Source organism: Tribolium castaneum, chromosome 3, assembly GCF_031307605.1.
Source record: "Tribolium castaneum strain GA2 chromosome 3, icTriCast1.1, whole genome shotgun sequence".
In the NCBI taxonomy this organism is placed as follows: domain Eukaryota; kingdom Metazoa; phylum Arthropoda; class Insecta; order Coleoptera; family Tenebrionidae; genus Tribolium; species Tribolium castaneum.
Window position 1 is genome coordinate 13671773 of NC_087396.1, and position 24200 is coordinate 13695972.

General features: G+C 34.4%; 1 protein-coding gene across 3 annotated transcripts in view; it reads right to left on the minus strand.

Moving 5' to 3' along the window:
- Window positions 1-286: 286 nt before the first annotated feature.
- LOC664201 (uncharacterized) overlaps window positions 287-24200 on the minus strand; it is a 105594-nt gene continuing 81680 nt past the window's right edge. For 2 of the 3 annotated variants that reach the window (XM_015982190.2, XM_015982189.2), the window contains 4 exons: window positions 13730-13865; window positions 13252-13385; window positions 3023-3275; window positions 287-2610 (listed from right to left, as the gene is read on the minus strand). In XM_015982190.2, the coding sequence (XP_015837676.1) occupies window positions 2504-2610; window positions 3023-3275; window positions 13252-13385; window positions 13730-13865 (630 nt within the window). In that variant the 3' untranslated portion in view covers window positions 287-2503. The remainder of the gene's footprint in view (window positions 2611-3022; window positions 3276-13251; window positions 13386-13729; window positions 13866-24200) is intronic. The other variant, XM_015982191.2, reaches the window with a different exon arrangement.

Below are 24200 nucleotides of genomic sequence, written 5' to 3' on the forward strand. Positions count from 1 at the left end.
AAGCAACATATAATCAAATTTAAGCTGGAAAATGTACACATACATGCACAAAGCTCATGTTAACTGAGTTATTTAGCATCTGTAATGAATAAGATGAGTAGGGCATGCAAATTACAACAAACAAGCGGGCACAAAATAAAAAACAAAAAATTGCATTTGCCTACCTTGTTTTCGCAAACAAATAACATTATAAATCAGCACTTTTAAAATTCCGGCTGGGATTTTTTACGAAATGACATCGATGCTGAAACAGCCGCATTTACGCTAAGTGAATAAAACACCAGTATAAAAAACGTATAATCATTTATTAACAATTATTACTGTACTAGTACATTCATTGTTACAATTGTTGGAATCTTGGAATACAAATTTTATACCCGAAACATAATAATTAAAAAACATGAAACACAAACAATTTTCAACAAAAACACAGTGAATTCGATGTAATTTCTAAAGCTACGCAATTTAGGAAACGTCGCCATACATTACTTTTAGTTAATTGGTTTGCAATACGTAGGTAGGTTCTTTTTTTGATTGTAATGATATTATTTACAATGTGTTTCTAAAATATAATGATTAAAAAAACGCCATTGTCATTTCTATATTTACAATATGTTTCCCTAAAATGTACTGAAATAACCCTTAATTTCCCATTGAAAAATACCGTTTTCAGTAGACTTTTCCCAAACAAATTTGCATTACTCAGATCACTTTGCCTCTATATGTTTTCAATAAATCCGGATTAAAATACTGTTGTAAAAGTGATTTTCATTGAAACCAACCAAAAAAACCTTGGTTTATTTATGAAGTGATAGTTTTTATGCTTTCAAAAAATAAATATATTTGCTATGATTTTAGTAATAATTGCCTGTTTGAAGTTAAAACGAATTCAATTTTCGAGTTGAGGTAGTTTAGGGCCAATTGGAAAAGCTGATTTCCTGTGGATTTTTCATTAATACCCATCAGGCACAATAAATGTTTCTAAATAATCCGGAAAATTTATAGCGTACTGGAAACATTTGCATGGCTTTTTGCAGAGTATTTATCTATGATGTAATCTAGATTTTGTGCGATTTCAGCTGTGAAATTTTAATTATCCGTCACAGGTAAACAATTGTTAAGATTTCACTTAAAGTAATAATTACTGTTTGCTGACGAACTGAAAGTAATTTCGCTTACGTGCCGTCAGTAACTTGCCCAAGGCTAATAACAATAAAGCTAACATGGACTAAATTATTTCATAGCTGTAGTAAATGGGCGTTTATTCTCCTCCAAATTCACTGAGAGTGACAGGAAGTGTAATGTTACATACTAGCTTGAATTCCTTTATCACTTAACTTTGGTAAAACAGATTTAATTCGTCAGATTTCAAATTATCACAAGTTAGTATTTATTCCGTTGACAATTGAGCGGGTTTTGCCATGCATAGCAAAACAAGTAGATAATTTAATTAACTTCATCAATGAGTTATAATGTAAAACTGTAGTTGAAAGCTATGAATATAATTATTGCGGTTGTTGTTTGCAACATATCACGTATGTAAACAATTAATTTGATTTAATTGCAAGAACGTACTGCGCTGCGCTTTATACTCTTTTTACAAATCGGTTTGAAGTTGACATTGAGCCGCAATAACCTGTCTTTTTCCTTTTTTATAATCTCACAAACGCCGCAAGAATTTATAAAGTTGGGTTGAGACGAAGATGTTTGGTTGTCAATGAAAATCGCATTTGAACAGAAACGTGGTACATTTTCATTAAATGTAAATTTATCATCCAACGAAAAATAAATACGTCTGTAAAGTTACATCGGCAAATCTCTTTAAAGGTGACTAGAAAACGAAAATTACAAACTTGATACTACCTCTACCTAAAGTATAAATTTTCACGTTGTCGGTTATTCTATATTATATTTACATATAACGACCATAAATTCCCAGAACTTCATAATACAAAATTTGTTTTTTCTTATGCTACAAGTGTGAACATTCAGTATGGATTTCACGTCATATCCAGCATGTGTAAATAAATGTAAACATATTCGCAGAGTTATTACAAAAAAGGAATGTTCACACTTGATTTTTCAGCGAGATGCAGGAAATTACGACACAATCGATTTCCTGAAACGCGTCTTAAATAAAATGTTAAAAAGGTAACGCAATTTTGAGCAATTCAGGTGTACAGGTTTAAGTAGCAGTTGTCAATGCGAAATCATACAATTTGTACAGGAAATAATCTCAATGAAGTAACTTCAACCGAACCTAAAAATTTGCTAGTTCATTACACTACAATTATTGCACCGCATAGTTAGGTATACTTAAGATTCAACGGTAATCACACTTATTTGGCATTATCATACACAATTATAATTGCATCGCTTACGGTACGAGTCTTTATTATCTCACAACAAATCACACAATCCATTCTTATACCCTCTAGGTTTATCACGATTTGTTAAAACACTATCACTTTTAAATAACTTTACAAGTTTATCGACGTCGAATTCATTGGAACTTCCGCAGCCAGGCGTGTAAGTGGACATAGAAAAGCAACACTGTCAGTAGGATGTTGGAGATGTGCTGCTTCTCGGGGCCACTGCTGAAAAAAATTCCTGCAACAACAGGAAAAACACATGAGCAATATTTAGGTCGAGTTGTCACCAAAGTTTGACTAGAAAAAAGCTTTGAAATTAAAATTTTAGGTTTATTTTTGCGTGAACAAATAAATGGCAATTTTCGCAACACATAATCGAGATTATTTTTTGAAAGTTTTACGAGACCGTGAGGAAAACTACAAACAAATACATTAAAATTTGTTTCAGTTAGGAACTGGTCCCGTAGTTTATGAATTCACGTTAGTTTAATAAACATTTTTTTAATTGTTACAATGTTTATGGCGAGCCAAAGCTCCATTCGTTGGTTTATTGTTCACTTTGAGACCTTTACAATAACACGAAAAATGCGCTTTGATCTTTAATTGCTCAAAACAAGCAATTAAATTTTAGATTATGTACTGGATGATACCTTTACCTTCGCTGCTCAGGGTGGTGGGCACCATGATGAGAGCGAGCTGAGGGGCGTCGTCGTGGAGCTCCGACTCTTGTGTTTTCCGGTACAACGTAAACATCGTTGCCATACACCGTATTTTCATTTTACCGTTTTTGAAGAGCTCTAGACTTGCGTTTATAGAGATCATGGAACGGACAGTTTCTAAACCAGGGAGGGCGTCGTAACGTTCGACCGAATCGTGGATGTCGATGCCGTATTTCGGCTGAACCTGAAAAAATTGAGACGCATTAGTAATAGAGCGCATATTTTAAAATTCAAAAATGCTGAAAAGCAAATTATAAGCGCAAGATATGAACCAACTAAAAACTTCACAATTTCATTACATAGAGTAGTAACTCATCCAGTGTCTGGAATATTTCAGGAAACTTTTTAATTATACATGTTTTAATTGAAGCTGAATCACGAATAAGCTCTTTGAGATATGTTTGCGAGATATCCGCTTGTGTAATGATTTTTTTAATTAGATGAGTTTCGACAAAAGTGCGGCGTGAAACTCAAGTGTGGTAATATCAAAAATATATTTCAATATGCCGGGAAGCACGTATCCGGCTTCAAAGGTGCGATACAGACAGTGTTGTACTCCGTAAATTCAATTTAGTATCGAAGCATAAGCTCTTAGATCTTCATATCAAGGAGGATTACTTGAATCAATTTCATTTTCACTTTCTGAACTGAAACCCTCAATGTCTAAATTCCAGAATCGCAAGATTATTTGCCTTTTCGATATTCTTATGCAAAACTACCTCTGGCTGCTCTCTTCTGCCGTTGCCTGGATTATCCCAAATAGAAACTTTTCCATTTTATTATACTTAGAGCAATTCAAATTTACACAACGAATTGATTCAAGGAAAATTGCACTTTTAACCCCATCACCAAGCCGCCACTACAATGGCAATACCGCTCGTTAAAAATCAACAGTTTTTAATTTGCAATTCGAGTAATCCAAACATCAATTAAAAACTATTTATTCAAAACAACGCTTCGCAAATAACGTTGATCAAAAAGTTTTTTAATTAGGAGCATTTGATGAAGTTGTAATAAAGTTGAAATTATGTGTATGTGTTTGACTCACTCCGGAATTTTTGGAGGTTCCATTAATTAAACTTTATTTGGAAAAGTTGGCATAAGTGATTATTCCCCCATTATTAAATGAAATCTAAAAATTCCCTCATATGCAATCGGCGAGCTTTTTACTTTTAAACTTTTACATCCGTTGGAATTTTAATGAACATCATGTTTGCTTAACAGAAAAGGCAGAGTAACCATGAAGAGTTTAAAGTTTGCTTTATGCAATCGCCGGTTCCAAGATTTAATGAGGCGTCTGCGTCAAGTGTTTTTGTGCGGGCATGTCATAAATTCAGTGGTGATGCTTTGGACGTCGATATCGGAGAGGTGTCTGAAATAGCGATGGGTGGTCATGCTGATTTTATCCCATTCGTAAGACGCTCCGAGCTGCTAATTGATAGTCACCCTCATCAGACGTAATCTCGAAGTGTCCACAGGCGGCGACACCACATTCCGCCACCAAGATGGATGTTCCTTCGAATACGTAGGGCAGGACTTTATGTCGTCTCCAGATGCTAACGCATGCCTTTTGTGTGACGTCCGTCGTTCCTCAATGCACTCAGTTTCAATTAACTCAAGCCTAATTTCAGAGACGTATTGTTAATGAGCGTCGTTCTTGTTGCTCTTTTTATGCATAAAATTATTTCGCGTTTCTAGGGGTAAGTGGATTCGTAATGAGCGTTTCTTGTCAAGGGGGATTTTTCATAGCGTTTTTCAAGATTTCGACGGTATTATTGTGAGAAATAATAAAGGGCCAGAACGAATGCCGGGAAGCAGGTAATTTGAACCTAATCAAAGTAGAATGCGGGAAATAGAGAAAAAGATGGGTTTTTATTTGATATACTGGCCGTAACTTCTTTATTATCAACGGCTGATGAATGGGCCTTTGAAGCTTTGTTATTGACTTGTTTTGGACGGAAACGATGTTGTTGTTAACATTAGTTTTGAATGAATACCGCACAAATACACAAACCATCCGTTATTATTATCTAATTAAAAGCAACTTAAATAATGCTGTCTACACTGCATTTTTGTGACTTTTAAGTACCTGGACTAACGTTTTATGTGCTTTGTAATTTTATTTCTAAAGTACACAATAGGTTCCGAATACGTGAATTTGCTACTAAAATATTGGTACACTCTATGCATGATAATTCAGATAACATCACCAGCGAAATATTAGTTTGTTTTATATTCAAACTAACAATGAGTAGAAATAACATAATGTTTGTTGTTACGGTTTGTAAGTACTTGAATTTTATTCGCTAACAAAGAGGGTTTTAATTTCCCAAATTACCCATAACATTAACGAAGGATAATCGCACACAACAATCTGCGATATGAATAAAGTGAAATGAGACTTTTTATAGAGGTCTCCAGGCGATTTAACTCTATGTAGGTATACGCCAAAAAATCAAATTGAGTTTGAAATGGACAAACATAGAAGCGCATTCCAATACCACAACATCAACAATGAGTTTTAATTACATTTTATATCTGCATTGTGCAGGCTTTACCCTGATTTTCTACTATTACAAAAGTCACATCTATTAAAAAAAAATTAGTTTTTTTAATCTATATCTAATTAGTAATTATTGTACTAATAGCCAATATACTGGTGTAATGTAAGTATTTTTTCCTGTATAGTTTCAAAAGTGATTTGGCAGAGTCTTAAACATTTTTTGAAGGTTGTTATGGTAGATAAATATGTACTTATTATTTTATTACTTAAAAAATTATTTAATCTGTTGGTAAAAACTCAATTTTGCCAAAATAAGGGATTAAAAAATTGTTAAAATTTATTGTAAAAATAAACCGCAAAAGCGATCAGTTTGCAACTTGCTTATAGTTTAATAGCAGAAGGCTTTTTGAAAGGCAGTACACAACATAAAAACAGTAAAACAGTATAAATATAAAAGAGATTAAAAAGACTAGCAGAACAATATTCACTTTCAAAACTGTTTAAGAAGTTGTAGAATTTTTGTACCAATTGAGTGTGTAATTGTATAACTTGTTCTTTTAGTGATGTATTTCTTAATAACAAATATTGTTTGACATAAATTAAAAGCAATAAATTCATAAGATACGCTTTTTAGTAAATGTAATAATAATAATTTACAGAAAACTTTTTACGGTTTCGCATTGTTATGTTAATACTTTGACATGATCTTGATATAAAAAATGTACAGAATTTTTTAAGGTGCTATATCAATACTTTGTGGTGATTTAAAGACACAGTACTATTTAATATACTCATTTCATAAAAACTCTAATGTCTGATATCAGTGATATCATGATATCTTCATTTTCGAACACTTTTGCTTTAAGTAGGTAACAAGAAGGATTTTTTTTAAAGTACGCTGATTCCGTCAAAGAATATACTGTAAAACCAAACTTTTTTTCTAGTCACTTTACGAAAAAATTACTAGTCCGTTAAAAATGCGATCATTTTTCAGAAGTAAAATTCTTCGAATTCTCTTTTACTTATTAAGCTTTGCAAAATTTTATTTTTTATAAACTGCACCTTACCACGACGATTTTTTTTGTTTAAGATCGTGCTTTTAAAATAAATTGTAATTAAAAAAAGGTGTTTTTTAAAAAAATACAATTTCTTTTCCAAAATAAGTGATTAAAATGATTTTTTTTTAATTTTTAACATACTTGAAAATGAACTAATATTTTTTTTCGTAGGGTACATAGTTTAGGCAAATTCTGTATTATAATGTGACCAACCATCTCACTGTCACTGAAAAACAGGTTCTTCAATACAGGGTGAATCATTTAATTGTGGTATTTTCTAAAATTTTCTTAGATAGAAATATAGATGCAATTAAAAATATTAATTACACTTGATATTGCCTTTGATTTTTAAATACTAATTAACTGAATTAAAATTGCTTTCTTGTTTTTTAATTAATAACAGTTCATTATGAAGTATAAAATTACCAAAACTATCATGACTAAGGACTGGTTTATAGAAGCGTCATTAGTTTAATCTGCAATTAAATGCGTGATTAATGATCACGTGACCAAATTGAAGCAATTTGATTTGTCCATTTGCGTTGTTAAAAGTTAAATTTAAAATTTAACAAAGCTTTCTCTAAGCCGATCCTGAGTTGACAATACTCAGAACAATACAACCGTGAATTAATTTCGTAATCTTCTAACAATTATAGACTGGACAGCTGGTATTAGTACATGTTACTGGTTGCAAATAAGAAAATTTCAGAACCTCATAATTGACTCAGCCTGTAATCCTGTATAATACTGAAGATGGTAATTAGTGTTAAGTTTCTGTTTTTTGTGCAGTGTGCAACAATAAACTAATATGATGTATGTTTCTGTAAAAGCTCGAGAGCATAACCTTTTTAATCTATTTGTGCTGAAAATAGCCCGGGGGCGTCGTTTGTTGGCGTATGTTTGTTGTGTGAACCAGTGTTACATAAACATAATTCAGAGTTCAAATAAAAGAAGTAGAAATAATCTAAACAAAACCCAATTAGTATGATCGAATATTCGGAGGGAAAATAACAGGCATGAGTGGCCGTGCTGCAATCACAGCATCACGTAACCAACCACCGCCCCGCAATTCAAACAATTGTCGAGAGTGTCAGTGTCTGATTGTTTGCTGTTTGACAAATAACAACGCATCAAATTGTAGAAATTCCACGCATACATGCAATCAAGTTAGCAAGTTAGCAGCAGGCCTTGTTGGAGTCGAACTAGACGGCGGCGGCGGCGGAACATTCAGCCCCCAGCCTGGCAATACTATGGCTAATTATTATAGCCGCAGTAATTGGACTGTAATTTGGGCGCCCTGCTAGGGCCACACGTACACTCTGACGCATCATATCTCACGCTAATTAATTAGCAAGCTGCTTATGAAACTATATCGTTTTAATACCGACCGACATCCACGCCATCATCCTTTCAGACGTATGCAAGCTGCTGTCCGTGAGGACGAAATTGTTTACCAAATGGAAACTTTTTCCAACAAGAAAAAAGTATCGCACGGTATAAAACGAACTGCAGTCGCTCTTTCCACATCATAAAATGTTTTATTTCGTTAGACTTTAAAGTTTGACTTATGCACTTTTCCATTGACTTTTATGCATTTTCGATGACACTAAAACATTTCTAAATGATAAAATCAATAATGGTTTTATTCTTCAAACCTGCAGTCACTCTCACATAACTGAGATGCGGAAAAATTTATCGGTTTATTTGCGCCAGTCTTCAGAAAATTGCGCGAATAAGCGAAGATGGAAATTCAGATAGATTACCAAATGAGGGCTTCCAATACGACCAGAAAATTATACCCACCGTTGTGCCTAAAGCACTGATACGACAAAAACCCTTCAAATTATTTAAAACGTTTCATTAAAAATTTGGGTGGGCGAAAATAATAAAAAATTATTGAATGTCTGGGAAAACATTTCAATATTCGGGATGATTTGCCTCCAAGGGGCAAAAACTGTCCAAATTCTGGAAGCAGCAATTTGTTAAAATAAAAGTTTTTTTGACACTTTTTTCACCGAGGTTAATTGGAGGTCTAAAACGGTTCAAAGAACTTAATAAAATTCGCTAATTTACAAATTCTCATTCGAAAACGATTTTATTTACAGAATAAAATGTATGTTCATATCCTGCAATGAAGTCCCGTCTAATTAAGCCCTTTTCGATAAATAATTTACCAAAATATTTACCTACCTGCGTTATTTATGTTTTGTTAAACAAATAAACCTTTGTTTCATTTCAGTTAGTAATGTTTGTATTTTTACTCACAAATATAAAATAATCAAGCCCTTTAATTAATAATTTATTTAATTAATAAGTATTTGTTTTTGCAGAATTAGTGAAATAGCAGGGCCGCCGCGAAAGTATTTTTACATAATTTATATGTTTTAATTATTTTTAACAAAAATATAGCAATATGCAATTTAAAAAGTTAAATCAAAAGCATAAAGAGATTTTTTAATAAAAAATAAGCTTGCGACAGTTTTCTTTGCACCATGGTTTTGCAAGTCACTCAACTTTTTCTAACTTGGGCTTTTCATTTTTTTTTCTTTTTAAGTTTGTGTATTCTTAGTTTTTGTTCTAAAACACCACTTTTTTCCGAAAATTTAAAGGATACTAAAATATAGGATATAGAAAAAACTGGTTGAATATAATAAAAATTGTCTAAAATAAATAATTAAGTTTTTTTTGATATTCTTAATTAATTACAAAAAATTGACGCTGGCCCTCTTTGGCAAGAGCTGGACTTTGTAACAATGATTTAATAAATAAAAGGCAGCATGAACTAGTTTCAAAAATAAATAAATATTTCAATGGTTAGTTGTATAGTTTATTTATGGCCACGTGTGCAGAGAGTGATTTCTGGAGTAGATGGAATCAGAAAGTTTGGTAATGGAGCAAATCGGTTTGTCGATAGGAGCGCAAATGTAATTTTAGTAGCGGGCATATCACTTAGATTCTGTCGTAATACCCCATCATTTATTGAATATCCATCCTGATAGATGACTTGAATACGGGCTGTCAGGTCCAAAAAGGCGTTTAACGACATTGTAGACCTCTGTTGGGTACAGATAAGACTTACAGAACTTGACAAGGCTTACTGCTTGTCGAAATGTCAATTCAAATCCTCACTCCAATCATTCATTATAAAATCGCTTATAAATTACCGTATCAAAGGAAAATGTGGACAAATTGTTGAAAGGCAACCAATTTGGAGGAATTAAAAGTGTCTGCCGAACTGAAGCTTAGTTATGAGTTCAAGAACGCGGTTTAATTGATTGAAAAATAAATTGCCCCGGGTCTGAGTTTGAGATTTGAGCTGGTGGCCAAGTTGGAGCAATTATGCACAAGTCTAATGCATTTATAATCTAATTTTAACAAACCGTTGTCCGTTCGCCCATCGGCGCATGGCGAACTAGAATAATTGTTTGATCAAATTCGCGTTAGCTTTCTGAATAAATATTCCGCCACAAATCCCCAGCGTATATTTTCTTTTTAAATATTATCAGTGGGGAAAATTATGCAATAAATATTTATACAGTTGATCGCTCCAATTAAGCCTCTCTTAATTTTTTGGGTGTGCAAGTTTATCCGCTGTTTTTTAATCTCGGCAAAAACGGATACATTATTTAGCACGTAAAAATTCCGGAAATAAACACCACCATTGTAAAAGTTTATCTATCCGAGACCAACAACAGTATTTCCACTTTATGATGCAATATATCTAAAGTGTTTCGAAGTACTTGCTTCTAAACATAAATTCTCCTAAACTGGACTTGGCAAACAATGGAATTAAATTTTTCAAAATAAATCATAAAAACTGTCGTGCATAAATAACATATAGGGGACGAGTCAAGAATTCATGCAAATGCGTCTGCTGGATAATCAGATACGCTGCTCCCCAAAGGTCTTTCTAATCTTTTATCGCATCTAAACGTTTTCATGACATTAATTTTTAATCCCCATGGTCTAGAGGCGTGAGTTCCACTTGAATGTTTAAAGTAGTGTTGAGGGTAAGTTATTGAAACTGAGTTGTCATGGATGATACAATGAGTAGGGAGTATTTGAGGAATGAACAGCACTAATTAAATTTCGTGTCAGTCATAATTCCGTTTTGCGTCTTGCAGAGTGGCATTTACAGATTTAACCGGATTTTATCATGTCTCAACCTATCTTGCTTTTATTGGGAACATAAAATCCTGGATCAACACACAAGTGCAGTCACGACTCTCAAATTATCGATGATTTCAGTCTTGATGTAGACGTTATCAGTGCTTAATTATAGCTAATAACAGTTACTACTCTATTTGCGGTTTTTATTCGGGTTAATTGCAGCAACATCTGGAAGTGTTTGATAGATCTCGATGAACTAATTGTCGTTCTGCGCCATGTTTTACGTGTCGCCTTCTTTATGTGAAATCTATAACGAGGCAAACGTGCAACATCCGTTTGTGCAAATACCAATTAATTAAATTCATCAAAAGACACGAGTGGAAGTGGCAAACAAAGCGTTCAGTTTCAGCATATAATGCGCAGCAGATTTGAGTAAATCTAATTTAAGTGGCGCAAATATTGGTCGAGAAATTTAAGCACTTTAGAGTCTCTTTAAATTATTCAACTTGTTCCTTGATGTGCTCTCGTTTTGGTCCCAGTCTTGACCGGCACTTCGAAACGAAATAGGAAATTGCCACTTTGCCTGAACGTCAATGCCGAATGCCTCTTCTCTTTTTATAAAATATGCAAAATCTCGCCAGAAATAATTTACTTTATGGGGTTAGCGTTTACAATTTGCTTTACGTTCGAGATTTGGACCGCGATACAAATGCTTTTCTTGGCCATAAGCCCTTGTGTAAACGCAATTTTATTGTATTTGTTGGTATAGTAGCGCAGAAAGAGCCCGGCTGTTTTATTTTGTAAACTTACGAAAATGCAATATTAAATCTAATCATGGCTCTCGCCGACTTGCTATGCTAGTTATTAAACGAATTTTTCGGAAACATCAACTGAATTGTTCCAAGTTAAACGTAAAACGGGTCGCATTGCACTCAACAAGCTTAATTCCAGTTGACGTTTTCAGGTGCCACATAAAACCCCAACATTAAAGTTCCTTATGTCTTGTGTTGTTAATTTTTTCGGGCTAAAATTTCCACTTCTGACCTTTACATGTAATATCGACACTTCTTCAGTTTAGTTGGAAATCCGCGATTTTATTTTCTTTTTCATTCCAATAAGAATGCAGAATATTTTATTTTCCAGTTCCAGCTTGGTATGAATAAATTAATTTTATATTCTTATAGCAGAATTGAGGGCACTCTTTATGACAGTGTGATTCTCGCTATTTTGTTAAGTTTGTGTGCTTTGGATATAAGCATATGAATATGCTTTAGTAATTTTTGCCTGATTTATTTTAAAAGGTTTTATAAAAGTTTTGCCTTAATTTATTAACATTATTATTACTGAAAGTGTTCAGCACAAGTACAACGACAGTGAATAAACAAATTATCCCTAAACTTTTTAAAATATTAACTTTTTAGTTAGTTAAAAAAAGGGTGATACTCGTAAATAAACTTATACCGATAATTTGACAAGAATATATTACTCTTTAATTTTTTACTGCAAAATTAAATTTTCCCCACCAGAGTGTGGGAAGATCTACAGTTTTTGTTTGAAACGGAGCGTGGGGAAGGTGCTTTAGCGACAAAGACGCAACGTGTGCATGCCTCTGAATTTATTAGAATAATTGAATGTATACATTGCGCATAGTAATTTATTTTATTAACGAGAATACTGCAGCGAAACAGAGAATTAATCAGGTTAGCATATAGGTGAAATCGGCCAGATAAACAATGTTTAGGTGTCTGGAAACATATTTCGCCCAATTCCATTAGCTGCGTTGAAATATAGAGCCCACATGTTCGGCTGCATAATAAACCGTTAAGCAGGAATGATAAGAACATTTCCGTCCCTTAACAGCGTTGAACTTGCATTGATAACAGCAGAAATGACCAAATAAAAAATCATTCCGCAATTATTTTTAATGATAGTTCGGATTGTTGGAGCGTTTTAAAAGGCACTTTAAATAACACTTGCAATAAATTGAGAAAAGTTTCTTATTGGAAAGTGCAATTAATAAGACTTTTGAAGAAAGTTTCCTGATTCGAGTATGTAGCGAAAAAGCAGGAGTCCAACTTGCTACGGAAAGTTGGGTGCAGCGAAACACAAAACCTTTTTAATTTGTCTGAGTATTTGAGGATATTAGATTTAGAATCAGCGATGTAACCGCAGGTTTTTTGCTGTGTTGGAAGGAACCATTTCGAAATGTGATTTTAGTGGTTTTAACTTCGGTTATGAAATAGTCACGAGGTCTGTATTTAATCACGAGTGAAACTGAATATTTAGTCTTGATCTGGAGGTAAATTGCATCACCTCAATCAGCTTAAGGTGCTGCTCAATCACTTAGTTAAAATTTAGTTCTTTGCATCGGAAATGTAAACTTCGTTAAATTTGTAATTCAATCTAAAGCGCACCGGATCTGATCGATTACGGCCACCAAAACAAAGCAAAAAGTGGTCTTTTTGTGTAACCGGTAATGTTGTACTTACCTCAACATCGTTGATAAACCAGGTGATATTCATCGGCGGATAAGACCCGGGCGTCGTGCAATTAGCCTTTATCCTCGCTCCTATCGATTTCTCCTGGACTTCTGTTCGCAAAACTGGTCCTTCATCAGGCACGTCTGTAAAAAATCGCAGCAATTTGGAGACGATGAAGGCAAATCGAATCCAATTAAGTTATTACACAGTAAACATCTCATCAACGTTAATAATCGAGGAGCGATGAATGGTAAAGCTAATTTATCGGTTTCGACTGATATACACTGCTTAAAGCGGCGGCAATTCATCGAGGCCGCAGCTATTTGCTTTGAGAGTGTCAACGTTTAATGGCCTTAAAGACGCCGCTTGTATTTACGGCATACCGTCAAAGGGCAAGATTTTTCGCACGACGGAGGCATTTCCGAGCGACGTAAAGCTCAAGGTGTCCTCTATGAGGAAGAATGGGGATTCTAAAGTTTAATAATACCTGCAACAAGTAAATGCGCGGCACGTATGTCGGTATGGAAGCGTGGTGCATCCGCTGAAACTTCACACTTAAATTCTCCAGAAGTTTCTCTCTTCACGTCCGTTAAGGTCACTACCGTTGAATTAGACCTCGACACCTGCAAATAAAAGGTTCTGTCAGTTCACTAAGTTTCCGAATTACCGCTCCACAGTTTTGTTCAATTTAATTTTCATCGGGCTGGTCCATACCAAATGACTTGCTCCAGCCGACAGAAAAAAAGAACGCATAGACCTGGATCGGAGACTTTTTTTAGTATACACAGATCTAAAATCCCAATTCACACCTGACACCAAAATTTTCAAAATAATTTTAATATATACAGAGTGGGGTGACCTAGGGATGCGTGCATGCTCCATAACTTTTTTTCATGTAAGCTATCAATATGATTTTTTTCTTACAATAAGGCACATTCTAAAGATATTCTAATTTGTATACAGAATGTTTCAAAATAAAATACCCAATTAGGTTCTACTAAAATTGTGTCTTTTGTCCTGTACTACTTCTGTTTCTATGTATTACACTTCACAATTTGTTAAAAGATATTCTTTTCAGAATGGTATGGGAGTGCTAAATTTGACGACAACGGCCTACTACGATTTTTTTTTGCGAAAAATACTATCCATATTTTTTTGCAAATTTTATAAATTGGACCTTTCCAACTTTATATCGACTAAAAGGTCATAAAAAATGCCATGCAACGATGCAATAAAATATAGGTTGTTGTATTTGAAAAAATCGAGTTATTTCTATTTGTAGTTTATTATTTTTAGAAAATCGTAGTAGGGGATGGAATATCGACTCCGAGGTCGCTTTTATTGCAAAAGATGCACTAAAGCTTAGGGCATCAACTAAAAAAATGTTGGTTAAGTTGTCTTGAATGGTTCTGAAGTTATGAATTAGTCTTTGCGCGACGCTATTTTCACAAGTAATTTTGGGGATTTTTATTAAAAAAAAAAACACTTTAAACAAATTAAAATATTTTTTGAATGTGCTTTATTATAAAACCTATCGTTTAAAAAAACATTCAAATTAATAACTTGTATAGAAAAAAAATTATGGAGCATACACGCTACTCCTCAAAGTACACGATTTGTTTTATATTTAATGTATTTTTCAACAAAACAGTTTTTTTGTTGTTGTGGATTTAAAATAGGAGGGGATAATCATTTAAATTGAAGTATTTCTTGAATTCAAAAATTTACATACATTAGATGTATTACAACATTTGAAAAATTTTTGAAGAGTGTTTTTTCTGGTTTCTGGTAGTTTAGGAAATAGAAATTGATAAGCATAAATTGATTAGTAATATTTTAATTTTTTTTCTCGTAACTCTTGTTGTTCCGTCCGTTATTGCAAGCATCACTCTTATTTTTCACTCATGAAACAAGGTCAATAATTTTTATTTTCCACTGTCTAATTTTCATATTGTTTAAATCTTTAATAATTAAAACCTGTCTGAATAAAATTTTCGGAGCTATTTTCACAAGATTTTTTTGGACCGTCCATTATGTGTAAACAAAAAGTAAATTAATCAGAAGTCGTTACATCGTTTTGTTCTCCGGTTTCGTGGTTTCAAAAGTTTCAGCTATAAGTTCCAGCTTTTATATTGAAAGTAATTGTTGGATAAAGTGCCTTTTAACTTAGCAGAAATTTATAACGATTGTTTAACGATAAAAATGTGAGGTCTTGTTTGTGTCCCGTCCATCATCAATTCATTAGTTTGTATTTCTCCTGCTCGTATTTTAAATTTTACAAATGTGGCTCCAACTGGGTTGGCTGGTATATAATGAAAAATTCACTTCTGCTGATAATGTTGGTAAAAAATGAAATAAAATTTAAAAACTTGTACAGTGTCCCGTTCGTTATTAAAATAAAATGGCTATTCTACAACTTGTTCTTTGACGCCACTATAATAAATAAACAATATTTAAAATTACCCGGACTTTTATTTTTTTCTCAGCTTTGCTTATTAATAATTATTAACCCCAAATTTCTTAATTTTGTCGGTCAGTTTTGGACAAAATTCAAAATATTGCCTGGAATTATTTGGGGCAGGTGTTTTCGCATAAATGAGTGATTGCAGCGAAAGTTTGTTTAGTTTTGACGAAGCACACAACTTTCAGAATCAGTACGTAGTAGATAAAAAAGAAACGCCGATTTGATGGCACCGTCACAATAATTGTGCAAACGTAGCACACGTTAGTGCTCGTTGTAAAGTTCTTGGAGACTATGAAAGAACAACAAAGCAAGATTTCTATGATCGATTTGATCGTTTACAATCGTACGTTTTACGACCCTCCTTTATTGAATACTTGAATATTTCCAACGTGGCGCTCACTATAACATAAAAAGATGTACTTTTATATCCGTAAAGTTATTGGGTCTTTATCAGTGTTTATTTTTATGAAGCCATTACATCTGTGCGAACTTGTAAACGGCGAGAATGTATTACTAAGTGGCTTTGGTTGCGTGAAAACTGCCAGGGAAAAAATGGCACCAAATTGGATCCGGTCGCTGTAAAGCGATCTCTTAAATAAATGAGCCTATTTAAAGTTGTATCCATCGCGTGAGTGCAGTAAAATGTAGGTTTGGTGTTCCTTCATTTAATTGTTAAATTGGGAGGGGCCGTAAAGTCAGCCGCATGTCCTGTGAAGGCAGTCGTGTAATACTTGTGAGGCCATAAAAGCGCTCCCGAGGGATTTGGCGTATCCAGAGTGACCCGAATAAACGACTGGACCCTTCTTAAAGGGAAATTGGATGTTTATTGGAATCAACTGCACTTAACGGTTATCGAAAATCGACTTAAACTCGACTGCAAACTAAACTTTATTAATTAGAGAGCGCTTCTGAAAAAAGCCTCTATAAATGATCAAAAGAGCTCGTTTTATACAATAATGGTCGGAACGATTGTGGGAGGTTTGGTGGTGTTTAGGCTCCAGTTCGCAGGTGCACAAATTTCTCGGCGTGTTCAAGAAGAAGGTGATGCTCCATTCTGATTCAGCTGCTTTTGATGTTAAGATATTTGCAAGTTTAAATTTACAAGCGGCATAATCTGCATACAATCAACGGCGACGTTGGGCTCGACACAAAGATACATTTTCTCCATACTTCCGGCGGCTTGTGCTCGAGTGCCATACTTTTCAAGATTCTTCGTAAATAAATTTTTGTGTGGCGTATTCAAACGAATCACTTACCCGACTCCTACCTCAACGTGTTTCTCAATATGTTCCTCAATTGCATGAATCAAGAAGCAAAAATTTTTGTAAAGGATTGACTTCTCTCTTAATTAATTTGTGTTTCAACAGACATTACACGTTTTATATTAGCAGAGAAACTTTCATCATTATCAAGTTTTCAGCTTAGTCGTAATGCTTTGATTTCGTTAGAAAAATATTACTTTTTTTCTTTAAAAAAGTGCTTAATTAAATTTTGTAACAGTGAAAAACCATGGACAGATTTAATTTTTATTGCATCTTTATTTCTAACATTTGGACGAAATAACATGTTTACTGCTTGTATGTCACATGTCAAATGGTTGTTATATACCCACTTTTAGGGATGCCACTGTCAATCTTCATAACATCATAACTTGAGTTCCCTTTTTTGTTCTGCTAAGCTTAACCCTACGAAGCTTTTATTTTATTGTTGCAGGAAATTTTAAGGGTAATGTTTTATACATTTACAACCGCCCACACACATTTATAGTTGAAATAAAATACTCTCTTGAAATTTAATAATAGTTTTATCAACTTATCACTGTTACCTAATGCGAACTAATGCAAACAAGATCACAAAGTTAAATCAAATTGTACGTGTGTGGTATTGTTGTTGCATTTGAGTAATGTTATGCCGTAGTAGGACGAACGGGATGACATTTGAGCCACTTTGTTGCTCTTTGTTACAAAGAGTGCCACAAATGATTTTTATTCAACTCGTTTCTTTAATTTTGTACGTAAACCTAAAATATTTGCGGCAATAAAACTCAAGGAGATGTACCAAAGCACAAAACGAATTCGAAAAATCCATAAATTTCACATGTTGTCTCCGTTTATAACTTGGGTCTTACAATCCTGCGGCTAAACATCGGATTCGAGAAGATTTTTTGCATAATTGGTTTTATTTTCATTTTTGATTTACGTGCGTATTAAAAGTTAAGCTTCATCAACATGATAAATGAGGACGCTTTCTAACCGCAAGCACAGATATTTTCGGACAGCTCGCGTTAAACTTATTTATTCTTTGTAAATTATAGTTGAAGCACGCTTAGAATAACGCTTCGGTGTCGGTGTCAGTCGTAATTAGTTGTAAAAATGTAGGTGCACTAACTAAACTATCATCGTGTAGCGCATTCGTCCAATTAAAGTTCTAGTTTGGTTGGGTTGGTGAAGACAGGGGAGGTCAACGTATTTCAATTCGTTTCACTTTAATTAAACAATTTTGAGCTGATTTCACCTAATCCGAAGCAGCACGCCACCTGCTTCATGTCAACTAACTTTCACTAAGAGTTAATGTTGCGTTTTCGCTTCACCCTTGTTTTCAGCGCTGGGAGCTTCCACGGTGATTATAGGTGAGCATTTATTAGCATAAATCCCTACAAATTGTTCAAGAGAGGAGTGACCGGAAATCTATTAAAACGAACGGAGCTTGTTGGGTTTTTGCCTCCTCCTTTTTCAACTCTTGTACGCTAGCGAAAAATTCCAACACAACCAACACTTTTTGCCACAGAGGGTGAGAAACTCTCGGGAGAATTAACACAAGGAATGTATAATACCAGTAATTAATGTATAATAATAAAAACGGCACGCATTTACAAGCAAAGCAGAGGGACGCGAAAGTTTTAATGCTTTAATTTCCATTTAGATTTTTGCATTGTATGAAATGGTAAAACTTTCACCAAGTGATAAATTTTACACGAAATTATTGTGATTGCGATTTTTAACTTTTCACACTTTTTAAAAGCCGTTTCATTTCACTAAATTGCTAAAATTTGTTGCTACAGTGGCACATTATAAAATTAAGGGATTATAAAAATGTAAGGGAGCCCCATTATCCTGTAGTTTTGAGTTTCAGGATAAAGTTTATTTGTGGAACAAAGCAAAATCAGGTTTTAAAGTTTCCTCATTACACTACATTCACATGCATCTTTGGACTAAAGAAACAACGAAGAAAAAGTATTCATAAAGGCAGCATTACTACTTTTGTGACATTTGGAGGTATCTACTGAGTTGTTATTTCAAAGATAGCAACTTAAAAAAATCTATTTAAGTTTTATCTTGTGCGAACTCTTTCGTGAGGGTGCTGTGATTTATTGGCGTCACTAGTTTTCTCATCGTCTTATTAAGAAGTTGGCTTTAAGTCACTATCTTGATTAGGTTAAAAGTTGTGCGAAGGGAAAAGTTTTGCAAGAACACACTGTATGTATTTAAATGAAAAATGACTCCAATTTAAGTTACCTCTAAACTTTAGAGAGCATAATTAAATTTAAAGAGCAGAAACTATCCTCAAAAATTGGGTTAAACGTGATCTAATTTAAGTCGGTTATAAAGTGCACGTTTTACGATTTTCAAGAAAGACTTGGTTACTTAATGAAACAGGAGAAAGGCTTGAAATTTTTGATAGGCTATATATTACAGGTTGCGTTTTAATCAGAGATCAGTTGACCAGATAGCTGCGGAAATAATTTTTCACCGTGGTGAGTGGTAGCAATTCGAAATTGATTTGTTCGGCAGATTGCAAAGTTGGTTTAAAGGAATCAGATGGCATGTTTTAATTAGGAGGATAGATAACGCCGAGTGGGACATAATTACTTTTACAAAACAGAAATTAAATTTCCTAGGAGGCGATATAACTGGTCGACGAGTGAATTTCAGTGTAGTACCGAGTGTTTTGTAGAGGTGTCTCGTACAGTTATGATATATTGTAGCTAACTGGCGTCCGTTGTTGGTAACTGGGCCACTGTACTAATAGCAAGCGCCCACCCCTGCGAGTGCACCCCTAAAAGCAATAACTAGTTATTTATGCCATGAGCACTGCAGTCTCATCCCCTTCTCTCCTGAAAGTTTCGCCGCCGCAAAAATTGCAAATCTGATTCTGCGACCGTTATTTAGCCGGCGGTGAAAATATTTTAACGATAAATTGTCATTTGTTATTATCACTGCTGAAACCGCCCGAAGACAGAATAAATACCAGAATGAGAAAAAATTGCTCTCGTAACATAAACGAATAGAGTAATTTTCTCTACTAATTGCAGCGCTCTTCCTGAAAGGAGTCATTATGTGAATCCGAGAACGTCAATTCATCAGGTCAGCAACAGCTTTGCTACTGACCACTATCGATTCTTCGCTAGGCCGACAACCGCAAGAAAAATCACCCTCCAAAGGGTTGCCATTATTCACTCTATTGGAAAACAAAAAAACTAATGCGTTCTAATGAAAACGAAATAAATTATACCGATATGGGGGGTTTTGCAGTTTATCCGTGCACGACAAGAATTTTTTAATTTATGGCTTTTATTCCACTACACACCAACAATAGAAATTTGGAACTGTTATGAATATCTCTCAGTTTCATGCAAATTCTTCGACTAACCATCGGATTAAATTATTCAAAACTGTTACCAAACTCGGAGCCGATCCGAACGTACATCGTAAAGGAGTTATTTTTATTGTACAAACCACTTCTTTTTGCTACAAAATATTAACGACACTATTGTAATCGTGTCAGAATTCTGGATGTATTAGTTCTTTATTAAAACGATACTTCAGCATGTTGAGAGATATTCAAAGATTTTTTCACATGCAGCGAAGGAATCATGTTGTGACGCTCGCTTTCAGCAAAATCTCCTTTCAGGTAATCAACACGATCATATCGAATTTCAAGCCTCAAATTTCTACATTCACGAAAATGAGGAATCTTTTGTTTCCTGGATTTCTGATGCCGTAAGCTGTTCATTCTTAGATTACACAAAAAATTGCTTTCATACGTTAATGAAAGTAAATTAATAACGTATACGTACACTTTTTAGAGTTTTATGGCATTTCGTTTGTTTTTGTGTTAATTTTTTATTTTTATAGAATACAATTTTATATGTTGATTTATTAACTTTGTCAGCCACAGCAATACATATTTTGTCACTTTAATGAGTTCATTATTTTCTAGAGTTGCATTTGCATTTAGTCGACATTCTCCATAAATTATAAGGAATAAGTCGCAATATTTCTTACCTACAATGTACGGAGTATTAAATTTACTTACAAAATACCAAATATTTTCTTAACTAAACTCTTGTCCAATTAAGTACAAGATACTTTAAAGACCAAATTACTTAAAATATAAGCTCTGGACTGAAAGTAGGTTTAGACAGTCATTTATTTATTAATAAGTTTTAAACCAAGGTTTCAGTGGAGTGTCACGAAAAAATTCCTCACCTTGTTAGTGCGCCAACTCATCAACTGTTCCTCTTTGGTCCTTTGTTTTTATAATCTATCATTCATGCCATATACGTCTCTATTAGGTTCAGAAAGCCCCTAGTATATTTCGGTAAGACTCTCTCGTAATAAAAGAAGCAAAAGTCGCACTTTGCGTGAAAATTTATTGTTTAAAGTGAGTTTTGGAGATAAGGGTATTGATTCAAGACAAAAAGGGGTGTCGATGTGGTATTGCGGTCACGAGGAACGCACGATGATAATTGGACTATGCAAAGCATGTTTATCAGCAATCAGTAATTAGTTACTAAACTGTCCTCGTAATTAGAATGTCGTCAACAGTAAAAATAAGTATTGCCACTGTTACTTAATTGTGTGTTTTAAAAAATGAAATCGATAAAAGGGGTCAGTATTAAAAAAACATAACTGACTAAACGACAATAATTTATCATGCGTGCATTAAAATGGGATAAAGGCAATTATTGTAGCGCAAAACGGCACTGCATCATTTCCCATTCGCGTTATGGAAATATGTTGCGAACAGAATGTCATGAAATGTGTTTACATTAAAGCACATTTAATAATTGCAGCGAAGGGGTTAAAAAATGTGTTGCAAAAAGAATGCGGTGATTACAGTAAACTATTCACGAAGTTGGATGCTTAATAAATAGATTCTTGAATGGGGTTTATTGAAGTTTGTCGAGAGAAAATTAGACAGAATGAGTTTGGAAGATACAGCTGCGTTTTCTGAAAAAGTAATGAAATAAACCGTTCCTCGGTGTTAACGTAATAGCGGCAGAATGGAGTTCATTGGTGCTGACTGGTGACTGATGAAGAAAACTGCAAAGCATACTTCGATAATTAGAATCTATATGTCTAGGCACTTGTGCTTCAGATTTCTCAGACCGTTATTGGGATTCCTCTTCTTCGGAACGTCAATTAATTTTCACCTGAAGTTCAGCAAGAGGAACAAACCGCCATTTATTACATGTTCCAGGAAATTTAAAACCGCGCTCATCCCCCAAACGACGCGTCAATAATTGAAATATCACCGCAGTCGTCGAAAAATCGCTAATAGTCCAAATTAATTGCAAAGGCTATAACTCAACAAACTCCAATAATCATATAGTGTGTGCAAACTATCCCACTTTCCGGCGTCCGAGCCTTCAATTTCCGGAGGGGCGAAATAGTTTCCGGAACACCCCTTTCAGGGCATAAACCGATTCTTTTGTCAAAATTCACCTGGGACGGCGTTAAGACGCGCCCGGCTCGCGGCCTGATCATCCGCTGCGAGACAATGTTATAGACGTCATTAAAAAGTTAATATGTTTTGAGTGTTCCTTGTACCAGCGCCGATAAAGAGGGGATAAGGATGCCTGCTGTGGCCCCAGCAGCAATAACGGAAACTAAATTTCCGCCGCCTTTGGCCGCACGAATGGTTATTATATTCATTCATTCAAGCGCCTTTGCCTGAGCTTGGCAGATCAGAGAAATACTCTGAGAAATGGGACACGCCAGCAACCGTGCGACTGAGTAAGAACGAGCCGACAGCCGAATCCCACGATGTAGAAAAAGGACGAGAAACAATGCTGCCAATTGTCGCTACAACTAGGTCAAATTAACCGACGCTGATATAATCTATAATTTACATGCAAACCAATTAACGGCGCAAGCGACTCTTAACTAAACCATGGACGTCCCATCCTACCATAAGCCTAGCCACTGATTTAAAACACATTAAAACCGCCAATTTTTTATCCAGGATGCAATAAGCCATAAATGCCAACCCTCAGCAATTCACTTGTAACACTTCCACTGCTCTGTTTCTGAACTAATGATGCCGTGCATCTGTCTTCATATTTGAAGAAACTCGACATAAATGAAAAATTCTTTCCTCAATCTTTCAAACTCCTAACAACGGCTCGTTACATTATATTTACTATAACAATCTAGAATACTAGAAATCCGACAAGGGAAAATTACCACATGCAAAGAACTTAGCGCTTTTGGAATTCAAATTAACTTTGAAGCGAATCATTATTCAAGCAGCACTCATTTATTACATTACGAAGTGCATGTCTTCGGAATCTGGTACAGTCTGATATATGTAGATACAATAGTGAAATTATAGCTTCCTTTGTGATTAATTTCCATTGTTTTGAATGTTATTGTAACCATCTACATAGATAAATGTGACCCCTTTAAACTAAAAAAGACTGCTGGTCCTGTCTAAGGGCGAAAACCACCACTTCACTTGTAGAGGAGGTTACCGGGGGCGTATAATACAATATAGACACCATAACTTGCCTGGCAAGTAGTTGTTTAGCTGCCAGCCACTTCCGAGTTTCATCATCAAAATAGATCAACCTTTGGTAGTAGCGTATAAAATATTTGATCGTTCCGCTTGTTTAACACCAGTAAAATTTTCAATCAAGAGTGTTAAAAAGCACTTACCGATGGCGCCAAATGTTCATTTTTTATATCATATTGTAGCGAGTTTAGTCGCTTCAATTATTCCAAAATTTAAAATAATCACTAGACGGGACAGTTATCGTTTCACGCAATAATTTCTGCACAAATGAAACAATAACATGAATATTTTACAATGCAAAATCAGTTCAACATACATTATGGTAATTTCGAACCAAGGACGTAAAATTTGATGTGAATTTTGTTTCAGGTTTTCGTCGTTTTGTTACAAACATTGATCACTATTTTAAAAAATCACCAGCAATAATGGCCGATAGTAGACGTGGAACGAGGAAGAAATAATTAATTTTGTAGCTATTTACTGTGACGTTTAATTAAAAGACTTTAAAAACAGCTGGAGCATGATACTAACGATTTGCTAGAGTAGGCGTCCATCGAATTGTAAAGTTCTGTGGAAATTTCGCTACGTAATTATCTTGTTTATTTTAAGAAACGTCTATAATTGTGTTAGCGTAAAGAGGGTAGCAGAGAAAAAAGCAATGAAACAAGTGAGTCGCAACTAGAAAAAGTTTAATTAA